Source organism: Ziziphus jujuba, chromosome 8 (genome assembly GCF_031755915.1).
Source record: "Ziziphus jujuba cultivar Dongzao chromosome 8, ASM3175591v1".
In the NCBI taxonomy this organism is placed as follows: domain Eukaryota; kingdom Viridiplantae; phylum Streptophyta; class Magnoliopsida; order Rosales; family Rhamnaceae; genus Ziziphus; species Ziziphus jujuba.
Window position 1 is genome coordinate 15,353,795 of NC_083386.1, and position 15,880 is coordinate 15,369,674.

Sequence of the window (15,880 nt, forward strand, 5' to 3'; positions counted from 1 at the left end):
GTTGTTCTCTTGAGAATATTTGTCAAGATATTGTTTTGATCTAAAATTTCATTAGTTTTTATCCATTTTGAAAGAAAAACTAAAATTGAAAATCTTAATTGAAAAAAATTTAAAAAATTAAAAAATTAAAAATTGAGGCACCTAATTAATTAAAAAAAATTTAGGAAATTTGCGAACTATAAAGTTTCTGTTTGCTTAATTACTTGAGACTAAGAGAGGGTTCCCTAAATAAACTAGGATCTTTATTTCCAGCCAAGAAATACTGAAATTACATCATTACCCCTCTACTGTACTAATATTGCAAAAATACCATTGTATTTTTATGAAGTTGCAGAAACACACTCACATTTCATTTTTGGTATCATACCACTCAATTTACATATTCAACACTAAACTATCACATTTCCATAGATGTAATTTATTATTACTATAGTTGACATTAGAGTTAAGAGCGGCTCAGCAACGATATACAATGTCGAGGCATTTATGTAATTTCACTAAATACAAAAATAAAATAGAAGATGGGGCGTTAGTGTAAATATCCATTTTCACTCATATCCTTTTATCCCACAGTAATCCTCATGATGTCATTATATCACTCTCTTGTTCTTAGCCCCAATAAAAAAAAAATAAAAATAAAAAATAACTAGAAATCTCTCGTCATTTGGCAGCAATTTCTGAACTAATTAATAAATTCCAATTTGAGATGGTTTTTTCTACAACATTTGTCCGTCACTAAAATAGCAAAGGACAATCTATGAACATCAATATTTTTATCCACTCCTAGCCAAAATAGAAAAAGAAATTAAAAATAATAAAAAAATTTAAAAAAAAAAAAGAAAAAAAAAAAGAAAGAGAAAAAAGAGAGTGATTTTGCCAACCAACCAATAGCTTCCCAGATTTAGGCCAGCAAGGAATTGACCACCCAACATAATCTACGAAAGAAAGGGCTTTCCACTATGGGTGCATTCAAACAATTGGGGAATGACACCACCAAAAGTTAAATCTGTTCCCTAACCTAAACATAACTACAAGGCTCCAAGACTGCAGGCCACTTAGGCCAGAGACAAACACAATTTGTATTTTTAACCATATAGTACACAGCCAGCCTAATCAAAACAACAAATATTTCAGGCAGGTTAATTCACATAATGCCCTGTTTTCCGTCTATGCCGGCTAAAATCAGATACAAACCTGAAAGAGAGGCTACAGCCCTCAATCTTGCACTGGTATGGTCGCTCTCCGGTGTGCACACGTATATGCTCGGTTCTTGCCCATGCCCACTTGAATGACATGGAGCAACCTTTCCATGGGCACTTGAGTGGCCTCTCATCATCATGCACACGATGGTGAATCATTGCATATTTATGGGAGCTAAACCTTTTCCCACACCCTTCATGTGGGCAACGATTGCGTTTGTGAATTGTTAGCTCTGCCTTTGTGTCAAAACTCATGCGACAGCCTTCTAGATCACACTTGTGAAATTTCCTTGAGTTTTGTTTCTTATCCTTAGCAGCAACTGGAGCACTTGAAGATTTCTTCTCCTTTGTTGCTAGCTTCTCCTTGACTTCTTCATGGTAGTCAATCCCACTTCTACTGGAAGCATCCTTTGCAATCCTTGGTCGCAGCCCTTCACATGGACTTCTAATGAAACTACTGCAACTGGACTTGTTTTCTCTTAGCTGCTCCATTTCCCTTTTTCGTTTCTTTCCCATAATTGACTTAGGATCTGCAGTGTTGCATTTGATGTTAGCCAGCTTCCTATCATCTTGTGATGAACAAACTTCACTAGCATTGCACAAGTCTCCCATATCCGAGTTCTCTCTTTCACTTCTAGAATATTTTTGGGTTGAGACAGTTGGTGGTGATACAGTTTCCTCTCCACTATTATCAGTTGTAGCATGGTCTTTCCTCTGTTCATTATCAGAAGTCAAATTGCCCTTCAGATTATCTTTAGCACATGTACTTTGATCTTCAAATTCTTCAACAGAGACAGGAGTGGGCCCATTTTCTGTTTGTATGACAAGGTTAAAGACAGGTTCCAACTCTCTAGTTGCAATTGTCATATTTTCTACAGAGTCTGGAGGCTTACCATCAATGAAGTATTCTATACCAGAGCTTCCCCTAGAAACTTGAGGATGGTCCTTGGCTGAGATAAAAGGAGGATTTGCCTCCATTTGTGGTTGCTCTGAAAAGCTTGACTCAAGTTCCTCCTCACTTATGACTGCAGTAGGGAAGTTTTGTTGATCTTCCCTGTTTGAATCAGGTTCCTCATCCCTTCTAACTGCAGCACAGGTCTCTGTTAGAATTTTAGAAGCTCCTTCTGTTGAGGCAGGAGTGTTCTCTCTGGGACCTTCGTAACATTCTTTTGAGACTAAAGTAGGGTAATTTATCAGTTCAGAGTTACATGACACTGGTTCCTTATTATTACTTCTGTTGGTAGCATTTAATTCTTGCTGAACTCCATTATCTGAAATGATGCAATCATAGACTTCATTATTAGCTCCCTCAAAAGTTCCCTCGGGAGAGTTTACAACATTGGAGCTTTTTATCTTAGCCAAATCAGGTACATCGTTCATCAAAATATCCGCATTCGCCTGGATGTCAGACTGCCCTTCAGAAGCTAGACTACAAGCCCCATCAGCTGTACTTAATTGAGCCACAATCTGCTTCTCTTGGTGAATCTCAAAGCTTTTATCAGTGGTTGCATGAACAAACGGATTAGTAGATTTTTTCTCACTAGATCCTTCACTAGCCCCCATTTTGACTGGGATCTCAGAACTATCAAATTCTGCTAAATTACAATCTTTGCCATCCAAATTCAATTTTTCCAAATTGCAATTCTTGATTTGTAACTCTACACTACCAACAAAAATGCCCAAGCTCTCATCCCTTGTTGCTTCTAACATCTGGATTTCATTATGCTTTTCAGAGTTCCCACTGCTTGAGGAATTCCCCATGTTACTGAAGTTATCCTCAGTTGCCAATTTACTATGCTTGTGAAGATCTTCCCTCATAGCAGGACTTCTGCAAACCCCACTTTCTCGTGTAGAACCATCTAGTTTTTTCTTGAACTTCTTCCTTGAATATTGAATGAGTTTTACTTCTTTCTTAATGGTGTCCTGTGATCTTTCCCCTACCACTAGATCCTTTTTTATTTCATTTCTCTCACATGGTTTATTGCTTCTTTGAATTGTATTGCCCTCACAATGCTTGCGATGCATTGGATGATTGCTCTTTTTTGAGCGAGATCTTCTCAACTGCCATTTGATGGTTGAGAAATCTGACATTTGAATCTTTTCAGAGAACAAACCACCCAACTTTAATGCATGCTGAACTTGCTCAGAGGGTGAGTTCTTTCTGATCTTGACACAGTTCCGTAGGTTGATCCCCAATTTTGAGGTCCAGTCTTCTCTGCATTCATCATGTTCTTCATCATCAATTGCAAGATCTATCAAGTTCAGCTCATCCTTCGATGCAATATCTAATGGAACCTCTTTATAACTAAATGGGCTACCAATTTCCTCCGCAATAGCAGCAGCATTTGCCTTTATTTTCTGATAGTCTACAAAATCCATAAAACAATCAGATATCTGCAAGTGAAAGGTTAATTATTGTAGTTCTCAAAAAGCATGTTCATACATATGAAATAGAAAAATGGGAGACAACATTCAACACTTTTGCCATATATAACGAGAATTAATACTAATATGTTTCATTCTTATTGTATTCCATTTACCAAAATTGATACACTAACAGTCTAAGAAAGGGAATAAGATGAAAAATAATCAGAAACTAGTTAAAACTGAAATAATAGGCGATCTTACCAGAATGGCATATCACAAGTATCCTTGCTCCACCTCTAGACTGCAACAGCTCCACAATTTCAACAGCATGCTCCAGGCAGAAGCTGCGCGGTCTCAGAAACTTATTAGAAGTGTCCCAACCATTGCCAAAGTTGACTACTGAAGGTAGAACCGCAGTAGATGGGGAATTCAAAATCGGGAGAAGATTTCCTGAAAAAACAAATAATTAAACTAAATTTACTCAGGGCCAATACAACCCAAATAAAAGATGGTCCTCATTCAAATTATGTTCTGCTATCTGCTAATAAACAACAAACGATTGACAAAATGAGAATACTTTCCATTATCTTTGATCTTATATCACACTAAACTTTGCAAAAATTGAAAACCACTGGTCCAAAACCCTTTTGAGAGAATGATTTTTCCCTATCTGAAAGTTGAAACTTAACCCAACTCATCGTTGCAGCATGAAGATACAAACCAAATTTGAAGCAATTAGTTACCATTCTTTCTACTAGGTAGCATGTAAGACATTTAGCTGATTCTGAGATACTAAATCAGAAATAACAGAAATGCATTTGGTCAACAGGAAGTTGCAAAAATTAATTACAGATGCTTTACAATTGAGATAATGACGACTAAACATGATCTGAAATATGAAAAACTAAAGGAAAAAATTAGTATAAATGAACTGCAAAAATTATGTCACATAGCTCTTGTTACCACAAGTTTCTTCCCACAAATTTCTTCCTGCATATGGGTTGAAGAATACTACCATACTACCAAATGATTGAAAAATTGAAGTATATAATTTGAAAACATTTCAAAGGGCTGTAAGACATTCTTCATTTCATTCCCATACTACAAGAGGCACTATAGAATAGTGAAACAAATCACATGTTTCAACTTCAGCTGGTACAATAACCAAATTGAAAATATAACATCTTTTTAGATGTTCCATGCTGAAGGTTAGAGTTAGGTATTACCATTTATTTTAAAACAACGAATTCATGGAATAAGAAATATTTATCCCAAGTATTTTTACTTCTTATCAAGGATAGCAGTGTTATGTGTATCAATTACCTGTAACAGAGGCATCACCAGAGGAATGGAGGTCTGGAGAGGAACATGAATTCATAGATACTGATACGTGGGGGCATTCTTGAACCAAAAGTTGATCATTAGGCAGAAGTTCCAGTGATGCTTTCTCAGATGGTTGTACCACAGACATAAATGGAAAACCAAGGATTCCACAAGCCACACATGCCAATGTCCCTGAATCAACTTGAAAATCACATGACAAATCATCGCCATCCAAATATAGGTCATTCAGATTCTCCATATACAAGCTCATCTCATCTAAAAGATGATTCTGATTATTGTTATCCTTTGCAGGATGAATATGAGATATATTCTCTGTTAGTGTTGGATCAACAGTAGCACCTACACTGGGCAACGATGGCTCTTTACTTGGATATGGCAGTAAATCAGGGTTCCATAGTACCGCACGGTAGCTTGAATCTTTTCCCAGAAGAAAATTTAAAGTATCGTTTTCATTCAAAATATCTTCAATAAAAGCCTTCTTCACTAATAACTCTCTTTCTTCCTTCTGGCGATCTCTCAGACGAGAACTCCGTACACCAGGTAGTAAGGATCTTGGCACTCTGGCATCAAAATGATTCCAACAAATCAAACATGAGAAACAGTTAGCAGTAAGGCATTAGGTGTTACAGTGCTGGGGGAACGATTGACATCTTTACCAAGAAAATAAGCAAAACTACACAACACAAAATGGAAACTGATAAAACACATGAATCCGGTGAGATTGTACTGGTTACTATAAATTAAAATTCATAAGCTTATTACTTAAGTATATCAATCTTGGTTTTCCAGTAATGCATTCAAAATTCAAGCCTTGAACAAGAGGAATTAAAAAAGGAGATACATATCTTTCTTAAGTCGCAACAAGAACACAAAAACAAATAGAGAGACAGAGAGAGTGATAGAAAGAGAGCAATATTGGTATAGAGAGGATTCAAGCTCAAACAACACTAGTAGACTAAAATCTTTTACTCTCCATAACATGAAGCTTCTTGTGTGACCCATATCTTGCCAAATTAATGGCAGGTTGGAAAGGACTAGATATCCTTGCCTTGCATGCAATGACCAATCATTTTTACATGGTTGGATAAGGATACCATTGAAACATAACCCATTTGTCACATCCTCACACAGAGAAATAATTTAGTATGCTGCGAAGGTAAGGCATCTCCGAATATTCCTATCAAGTTAATAGTTGACAGGACATGAAATTAATTAATCAATTAAACAAAACTTTGACAACTTGAACCACAAATAACGAAGAATGTAGAACTAGAGCAATGCTACACATAAACACATGTAATACACACTCAGACAACATATGATTACAGTTATTAATAAAAAGTACATAAGTAGGCAATCTTTAATAAAGGTTAGCAGACGAGTTTTTATGCTTGAAACATCAGCATTTATAAATGTCCAAATCTTGCCATTACAAATGAAAGATTTAGGTCTTTCACATTCAATTTGAGTGATAAACTTCATGAAAATTATAATTATATACATTTTCAAAGAGTAAGTTTCTAAAGCAACTGGAATTTTTAGTCACTTTTCTGCTCAATACTCATGGTCAAAAGAAGATTTGAACTTACAGACTAACCTTGACACAAATGACATGGTCAAAAGGTATAGCAGCTGCTGATGGGAAAGCATGGGAAGATAATTCATAGCAGCTCGACGCACAGCAGCCTCTTTAGCCACTTTAAGCCATTGTGGTGTTCCAAAATTAGCAGCTTCCCCACAATTAAAACCTAGGTTCCCAAAAAAAAAGGAAAAAAGAAAAGAAAAAAGGGTTATAATAATCCATTTAATAATTAAGATTGGAGAAAATATAGATTCATGGCCAACCCTAGATATAGCAACACATGATGAACAAGAAATATAAATTAGTGACGACTACGAGAAAAATAAGCATTTACCAGAAATAAACATTTCACAGACACCAGCAGGAAATACCATACCATGTTAATAGAGGACCGTTAAACCATTAATATATGGCAGCATAAACCAAAATAATTATCCTGGCCTAAATAAATAACTATTCAACATCTAACTCTCAATAAAGTTGTGACCGACACTCATGAACTTTGTTCTTGAACATGTTACTTATAATTACGTTAATATAAAATTATAGGGACTTTAATGTATGTTGAAAATGAAATGAAGCAAAAACAGGCTACTTGCATTGCTTTTCACTCAAATAATTTTTACTTAATCTGTGCCGATAGCTTCTGAGTTTGGAAAAAAGAAGGAAATAACCCACATAGAAACTTAACCTTCTAATAACCTTGACCAAATGCTTTCACGTGGAATCTTAACAATGGCTCCAGAATCATGAATGAAACCCAACAAAATCATTATAAAAGTGTCTCATTTTCCATATGCTTCATGCCTTAACACAATCTGAATCAATTAATGGAAGAAAATAAGTGCTTTTGGTTTGGGTTTAAAAAATGATTTGCTGTTTTCTTAAACTAAAAACAATGCAGACAAACAACATTTCTGGATTTCAAAACCAGTTTTCTAAAACGATAAGAAGCTGCAACACAAACCATCTTTTTCATAATCTCATCTATATGTTCATCAATTTTTTCCCTCTCTTTCCTCTAATATACAATAACTATTCTATACCAAGTCTAAAAATTCTATACCATACATATTCTCTAAATTTACAAAGCCTGACTCAAAACTCAACTGACCCTATCAAGGTAAAATGAAAAAACCGTCTGATCATATAATCTCGATTTTGGAGTCTACAAATTCTAATCCACAGCTTGAATGGTAACGACCCACCTCAACATATATGGAAGTAATGTCATTTACTTGAGTTGAAGTAACTAATGTCTCGGTTACATATCTAGATATTACAGTGGATAACATATCTCTACAAGGAAGGGCAAATGTAACATAATTATGCATCAATCCCAAGCCCTATTTTTTCAACATTCATACCAATCCACTGTCATATTCTTCAATAACATAAGGAAGAAACTAATACAAAAAACAATCACCCCTCTTCATAATTCATTTGCCACGGGCAGCCTACATTTGCAATCTTCCTAATGATACATCTTGTTCTAAGGAGAACGAACTTAACCCAAAAATTCCACATTGTTTCCTTTAGTATACTTGCACTTGCAACTTCTCATAAATATTATAAAAAAAGATTTAAAAATAAATAAATAAAACTAAATTTAAAATAAATAAATAAAAAACCTTTGCTAATTACTTGATGCAACCTGCATGCTAATCTGATTCTCTAAAAAAAAAATAATAATAATAATAAAAGAAAAACGAAAGTAACTAACAGAAATATGGTTGACAACTTTAACACTGGATTATGTTCAATAACCTTGCTCTAAATTTTCCAGGTTGCTTTCCTATGGCACCAGATTGCCTCTGTGTAAAAATTACTAGTTACATGCAAGATAACCTGGTAAAAAATTTCATAACTTCTTGAATATTTCTTGTGTTAAATTTTCAAATTGCAATCAGATGTGCAAGCACAAAACAGTTGCTGAAAACAAAATTGAATCCTTCAGCTCCCCTCTCCCCCTTTCATAACAGATATAACATTTTATTACCTTCATGCAGGCCGCCCAGTTGTATGGATTTAGTTTCTAATAAACATGCATATCTTCATATAACAAATGACATATACAATGCCTTTCAAAAAAACGTAAGAAAAGATAATCAAGGCAGAACCATCTAGTAGCATTCTTTGAAAAAACCTGCATATACACAATCTGTAAATCAATTACCGTGGCTGAATCCTACATGGTAAGCCCTTGGAAAAGTCACAACAAATTCACCAGGGTTCTGTATTAACCTAAAGGAGAAACCAAAACAAATATAAGAACTTCAAGAGCAAACCACAGGAAGACCAAGCCAAAGTCAGTTCCACAAACAAAACACTGACGATTTTTTTAACATGACTATTTCATTTTTTTTCTTTATTTTATTTGTATACTCTTTTTTTTTTTATAATGCTAATGGGCCAAAGAGGCTCAGAAAGAAAGGCACTCACCTGCAACATGGTATTCCTGATGCAACAACTACCTCAGGTGACATTAGGGTTGTCTTCTCGCCCAATAGTGTGAGTGCAGCTGCCAATAAGACAAACTGGACCTGTGTTACAATGATTCTACAGAAATAACAGTATCCAACTAGGCTCAGTTTAGAATGAACTAGTTTTCTTCATACAAAAATTTAGATAATAGATTAAAAAAAAAAAGCGGGCAATATGAAGTAGTCAGGCTAAGATTAAGCCTCATGCATCATTAGAGTTTTAAGAACATAACCATATCAAGAACAAAGTTTCATAAGAACATACCCAATTCTATGAAGATCAAATAAGAAAGAAAAATTTAACCATCTTCACATGTAAATATTCATCCAAAATGAAAGAGTCTATTGTGTAGTACCAAATTATTGTGGCTTCACTATCGCAAATTAGATACACATCCCCTTCCATATCGGTGGCTGGCCCATTTGCAAGACCCTGTATTTAGTTTCAGGGTTACTTTCGTGGGGGCCTTAAATAAATCCTACAACTCCAATTTACGGAGTCAAGCACTATAATTTCTACTCTGAATCAGCAATCAGGGATAAGGACAACTTCTTAAAAATTAAAATTTATTTCCATATATATATATATATATATAAAGTATAGAAGAAAATAAATACCAATAGAAAACACAGCACATTGTAATTCTAAAAATATTTGAAAATCAGCATTTTTTTTTTTTTTTTTGGGGTCAAAATTGAAAAGAAAATAAGAGAAAAGGAAAAGAGAAATACAGACATCAAATGATCATCTTCACTCTAATAACGCTCAAAATGAGGAAGAATGATAAGAAAATGAGGATAAAAAACGATTCAACAGACAAATACTAGATAAATAACCTCTTCAAAGCCAAAAGTAAGGTACCAACAAGGGTAAGTGCTACATTCAGAGAGAACATGTGAACAGCAAATGCTTCAAATCTTAATTAAAAGGGAAAACAAGTTTCTTCAGCTGGGATTGCTAATTCTTTGACAGCAAAGTCAAATATTTATCAAGGGAAAATGTCTATCTCAACAAGTGGTCATGCAAATAATCTACTTTTCTAGCAGAGACAACGGAAAGCTGTTACTGCAGAAAAGTAGATTTCTTTCCATCAATAACAATACAAGGGAATTTTACTCTTCTCTTAAATTTTGCTTACTATGAGTGGAATAAATAAATAAACAAACCACATTGAACATTGGAGTAAAGGGTAGAGTATTGCTTAAAGCCTCATAAGCCTTTATTAAATTATCAACCATAAACTAACATACCTAGGCGGTCAATGTTAACACCATATGCTTCAGAACGAACAATTTCCTCAAACGCAAATGCATAATCTCCAGGAACGGCATACCAAGTCTTTGGAGATCCAGTGTGAAGATAATTCATGCTATGAAGCTCATGATCTTCAACATGCCATGCAAACCAACTGAACAACATGCCAATATAGACCATAGGAGAAGTTACACCAGGGATATCATCTGGCATGAACCGAGTAAGTGACCCAGATGAACGGGCAATTACTTGCAAGTTCCAAGGACTGTTTGAAAGCTTCCAGCCCGCAGTACCTTCCTTCTCAAAACAACAACTTTGACTCTTTTGCCTAGATGAGCGTGATGTTTCATCTGACGACAATACTGATATTGCAGTAGATGATTTAGATGCATCTAAACATTGTTCTGAATCATTCTCAGGGTTAGGGGAAACATCTTTAACATCACCAGTAATAGAATTCTCTATGCTATTCCTATTGCTAACAATTTCATTTTTCTTGCGATTAGAGCTTTCTCTACTTCTCTGGTAAAAGTTTCTCTGCCTCCTACGTCTACGAATATAGCGGAAATGGCCCTCAGGCTCTCCAAAAGCAGAGCCAGGAACATCATTTGCATACTCTATATATATAGGCTTCTCAGAAGCTGCTTTCCAAAACATTGCCTCTATAACCAATGGTGAAACCTCCTTAACCATACCCAAGTGGCTCTTAGCAAAAGCCCTGGACTTTGATTCAAACTGCTCCAAAGTATAGATCTCCCCACTTTGCCAGACTTGCTTATGAACCCCTAAAGGGGTACTTTGAACAACCCCTTTCGTTCTTTTCACAGTCTGACCCAGTTCTTGGTGCCTCGTAGTAAACACCGCCCGAACCTCCCCATCACTATCACCATCACCATCAAATGAACCCATTTTCGACGAAGAACAAAAATTCGGAGAATTCACATCGGCACCCAAATCAGGGCACTTGGCCAGCGACTTGTTTAGGTTGCCAAAAACGTATCTTTTCGAGGGCTTCGGCAATGGCGGTATGACCTTGCAAATACCAAAAGCGCTAGCTTCCTTCTCGATTTTCGATATATAAGCAATTGGGTCAGCGAATTCGGTATCGGTAGGTCGAAACTCCGGTGCCAATGGCAACCCTTCTAGCCAATTGGGTATTTCAACGTTACCCATTTCGAATAGCAGAAATTCACAGCGACAGCATAACTGATTGAAAATTAAATAAGCTAAATGGTTCTCAATCGTACAGCATTGTTCAGTGAATTCGGAAGCGAGGTTGAGGAAGAGACCAAGCTATTAAAACCCTAAAAATGGCGGATTTTGGTGGAATTTCGATTGGGTTTACGCATTTCTGAATGGAAAATAAAAACAAAGCGTAGAAATTGAACGGCGTAGAAGAATTGCAAATGGAAAATCGAGAATGGGAAGGAGGAATAGAACCTGTAAATTTTCGAGGGAACAGTGAATGATTGGCCTTCAAAAACACCACAAGGTAGAGAGAGAGAGAGAGAGAGAGAGAGAGAGGCGTCTGTCTAGGTTTGAAGTGACATTTCTGAACGAGCGCAATATAAAAATTTCTTATATGCAACGGCTAATGTACGCCGCATACACGTAGCGCACACTCTGGAAGTTTATCTTTTGGGCACCGTAAGATTTGGGCATTTGGCTTTGAAATATGATGGCTGCCAAGCTGACGTCTTACATGGCTTAGGCTAAACCTAGGAGCGCACGTTAGCGTCGGCTTTGCTTTAGCTCAAGCGGTGGCAAAATGGTAAGAAAGGGACATTTAAGGTGTATAGAATTGATACCCAAAAAAAGTGCTATCCATACCCGAGATTCAACTATCCAAATGATAGCGATTGTGGGACCACCGTAAGATTTTATTTAAATATCATAAAATGTGATGGAGCTGATTGGTCATATACTTTTTTCCGTTTTTGGCAAAAAAAAAAGGAAATATAATTAAAGTCAAAGATTTTTGCCTAAATATATTGCTTTACATAAAAAAAATTGTATGAGCCCTACTTTCCTTACGGTAGGTTTGGAATATTGTATTACAGTATATTAAAATTTGGTATTGTACTAATTTTTCTCGATATATTGTTTGGTGATCAGTTAATACCCTTCAAAAAAATTTATACGCCTTGTATACGATGTCTTAAATATACACTTGAAATATCTGGTATCATCTAATATATGCTTGTTAAAAAATCTTCAATAATAAAATGATATGAACTCGTACGATAATTTATGGATTTAGATTAACAATATCGTATCGGATCCATATTAATGTCATCCAATAACACTTAATAAATTAACGGATTTTAACGAATAAAACACGATAATATATGATAAACTCATTAAATTTATTAAAAAATTATATTTTTATAATTATACATATTTTATAATATTAAAATTATTTAATTTATTGTTAAACATATATTAATTTGTTACTTTTTAGTTTAATTTTTAAAAAATCTAAAAGTAAACAAGTCTTTTTGTAAGATTTTTCAAAAAAATATTATTTTATTATCTGAAAGTCAAATTAAATTTAAATTTTTAAATTGGTATATATTTTTAGTGGTTTAATGGGTCGGCTAATGGGTTACACGATAATTTAATGAATGGTTTCAAATTTATTTATTTCCACACAAAAACCTAACGTGTCGTATTTGGATTAACTGAATTTCACATGAACACAAACATGAATACAAACACAATTCAATATGATACGTTGTCAGGTCTAGCCTCTACTGGTCTCCCTAAATGAAAGAATGCTCTCAAACTCATTTGCATAAGTAATGCTCTATCTGTTTTTTTTTTTTTTTTCTATTTTTTAATCTTTCAATTTTTTTAATCTTTCTACTATCTTCTTTTCTCTCTTCTCTATTCAAAATTTTCAATATTTTTTCATTTTTTTATTTCTTCAACTTTATCATTCTACTTGATGTCTTGAACAGATTCATTTGCCTTAGCTATCTCTAACCCTCTACGAAGAAAGCATCGATTTCTCATCCATGTGGGTCCACCTAAGCTTTTTTTTTTCTTTCTTCAACTTGATATTTTGGTTTTGTTTCTTTCTTTTATCTTACTTTTCCATTTCTTTTTTCTTTTTCTTTTTTTGTTTCCCTGGCCTTCAATAGTTCTACTATCAATATTTTCTTTCTTTAACAGATATCTTTTTCTATTTTCACCAAATCTTTGTGTTTCTCATTTTATTTTTTTGGGTATTATAATTTTAAGAAATTTTTCCCCTTTATGTTTATGGCACTCATGGATGTGCATATGTGCTCAAGTAATTGTTAGAAATTGAATAATTGGTAACACTCTATTAGAGATTCAATAATGGTTAGAGTTACCAATTTGTTCTGTTAATTTAGTGGTGATAGGCACATTACAGTATCACATGTTGTTTTTAATGTAATTACATAAGCAAAATAATGGATACCAATCTATTTTGTTTTCTATAGCTAGGTCCAGTATATCATTAATTGACATAAAAATGTTTGCTGATTTGGTGCTCCTTTTTTTTTTTTTTTTTTTTTTTGAAATTACTTGAATGATCCCCACCATGCCAGCATTGATAATGCAAATATATACTTAAGGCAAACATATTTTAATTGCTTGAAATAAATATTTGTTGCAACTTGCAAGCTTCAAAGAAATTTGCATTATGCACTGAATATGTTTCCATCTTTTTAATCATCGATAACATACCTACGTCATGCTTTTGATATTTATGTCCTTTTGTATAGGCAGTATATGTTTCCACCCAACTTTTGGTTTAAAGGCTACTATATTTGTTGTCCAATTGTTCATGGACATTGTGGTATATTTAATTTTTTTTGTTGTGGTGGATTAGTCATTGAACCTTTTTTCTCTAAAAAGGTCTATTGTTTGACTTTTAAATCCTAGAGACAGAAAATGTTGTATACATAGATCATTATTGTAGATATGTTCCTCATGAGTAGTTGACTATTTCCTACTTCATGTTTTTTAATTGAGTTTGCTTATCTATTTCATTGTTTAATTTGTTCATGTTCTTGTCTAATTGATATTTAAGTAAATCACTTGTGAAAATGTGTTAAACTGTAGATAATTTATCTATGATTTTCCATAAGTTTTACATAAGCAAATTATTGATTCGGATAACACATGCACAATTTAGAAGTGAATGGAGGAAAGGATTTGATTGTGGGCCTTAGAACAAAATATTTATACCTTGCAACAGAAATACCATGTCATCTATGCTGATAAAGCTAACCCTCCATGGGTCGTGATCGCTTTATTACTTTCTTTCCTTTTGTCTTTCTTGTAGTTAGATAATATTGTTTTCAATATATATATATATATATATATATATTTGTAGCTACATAATATTGTAGAATCTTTTAGTTTTTGTTAGAATTATTATATTAAAATATAATATACATAAAATAGCAATGGTAGAGGGCATTCAAATAAAATAAATTACAAAAAATAATCTAGAAAACTTGTAAACTAACATACAAGCTATAATATGGTTTGAACAATAGGAAATAATAATAATACTAAAAGGATATTAATAAAAGAAATATTAATATAAAAAAAGAGAGATAGTAATTGGATGTAGGAATTTATTTTAGGATCCGAAGCCTGTGTTCCACACAGTTTGAAGCATAGCCTGCTTGTTGCCACAGCCCTAACCCAGCACCCCAACAAGCTTAGCCTACTTACTGCCTAGACAAAAAAATGTAAGGTAGCCCATATTAAAAGGATCTATCCCATCAACCAAGTACCCAAGCCCAGTAACTCCTTCAACCCTGCTACCCACTAGCCTCTCCTTCAACCCCGCTACCAACTGGCCTAGCACTCAAACTTCTTCTTCAACCTTAACCCGATCTTTATCAAAATGGGTCATGCAATCTCATTCCAACCCAATCAAATCTCATAATTTGAACGGCTGTTTCCATTGGGATTGGTCCCATGTTCTTCATCTAGTCATGGGCTATCTAAATTTGGTCCAGTTTAGCCCAAAATAAAATAAAATCATAAAATAAAATTTCAAAAACACCATAGCTTCCTGTATAATGCTCAGGATAACATGATTCAGTTTAGCACCTTATACACCTTGCTAAATGATGATTCAGTCTAAGTTTGTCAAAATTATTATATAAAATATAATATACATAAAGTAACAAGGGTAATGGTATTCAAATAAAATAAATTACAAAAAGTCCAAAAATAAATTATAAAGACTAATATGGAAAACTTGTAAAATAACATACAAGCTTATAATATGGTTCGGCCAATTGGATAGATAATAATAATAATAATAAAATACATTAATAAAAGAAATATTAATATAATAAACCTGAGAGATTGTAATTGGACATAAGAATTGATCTTAGGATCCGAGGCCTTAGCTCCATACATTTTCTTAAGATAGATTTGTTTTTCACTGGTGCTAGTAAATTCAGATGCGTTTGTTTCCCAAAATACAACGGATTATAGAAGCTTCAAATGCAGCATCTTTGAGCTTCTCTCTATGAATTTAAAATTGTCTTCCCTCTACCACATTGAATGATCCTAAACAAATCTATAAACAATTTCAAAAGGATTTGAGAAGAGAGCTACAGAGCTCCTTCTCCTATAATCCTCAAGTTTTTTC

The 15,880-nt window shown here is 34.1% G+C and overlaps 1 protein-coding gene across 2 annotated transcripts; it reads right to left on the bottom strand.

Annotated features, from left to right (window-relative positions):
- Positions 1-888: 888 nt before the first annotated feature.
- LOC107421452 (lysine-specific demethylase ELF6) lies at positions 889-11,781 on the bottom strand. 2 transcript variants are annotated; one of them, XM_048469628.2, is made up of 8 exons: positions 10,227-11,781; positions 8,935-9,013; positions 8,669-8,736; positions 6,508-6,658; positions 4,890-5,470; positions 3,828-4,016; positions 2,093-3,565; positions 889-2,011 (listed from the first exon to the last, which is right to left on the bottom strand). In XM_048469628.2, exons 1-8 carry the CDS (start codon positions 11,401-11,403, stop codon positions 1,140-1,142), a joined length of 4,590 nt encoding a protein of 1,529 aa, XP_048325585.1. In that variant the 5' UTR covers positions 11,404-11,781; the 3' UTR covers positions 889-1,139. The 2 variants fall into 2 exon arrangements, with proteins under 2 accessions (XP_048325585.1, XP_048325584.1); XM_048469627.2 differs by having other exon boundaries at positions 889-3,565.
- Between the last annotated feature and the right edge of the window lie 4,099 nt (positions 11,782-15,880).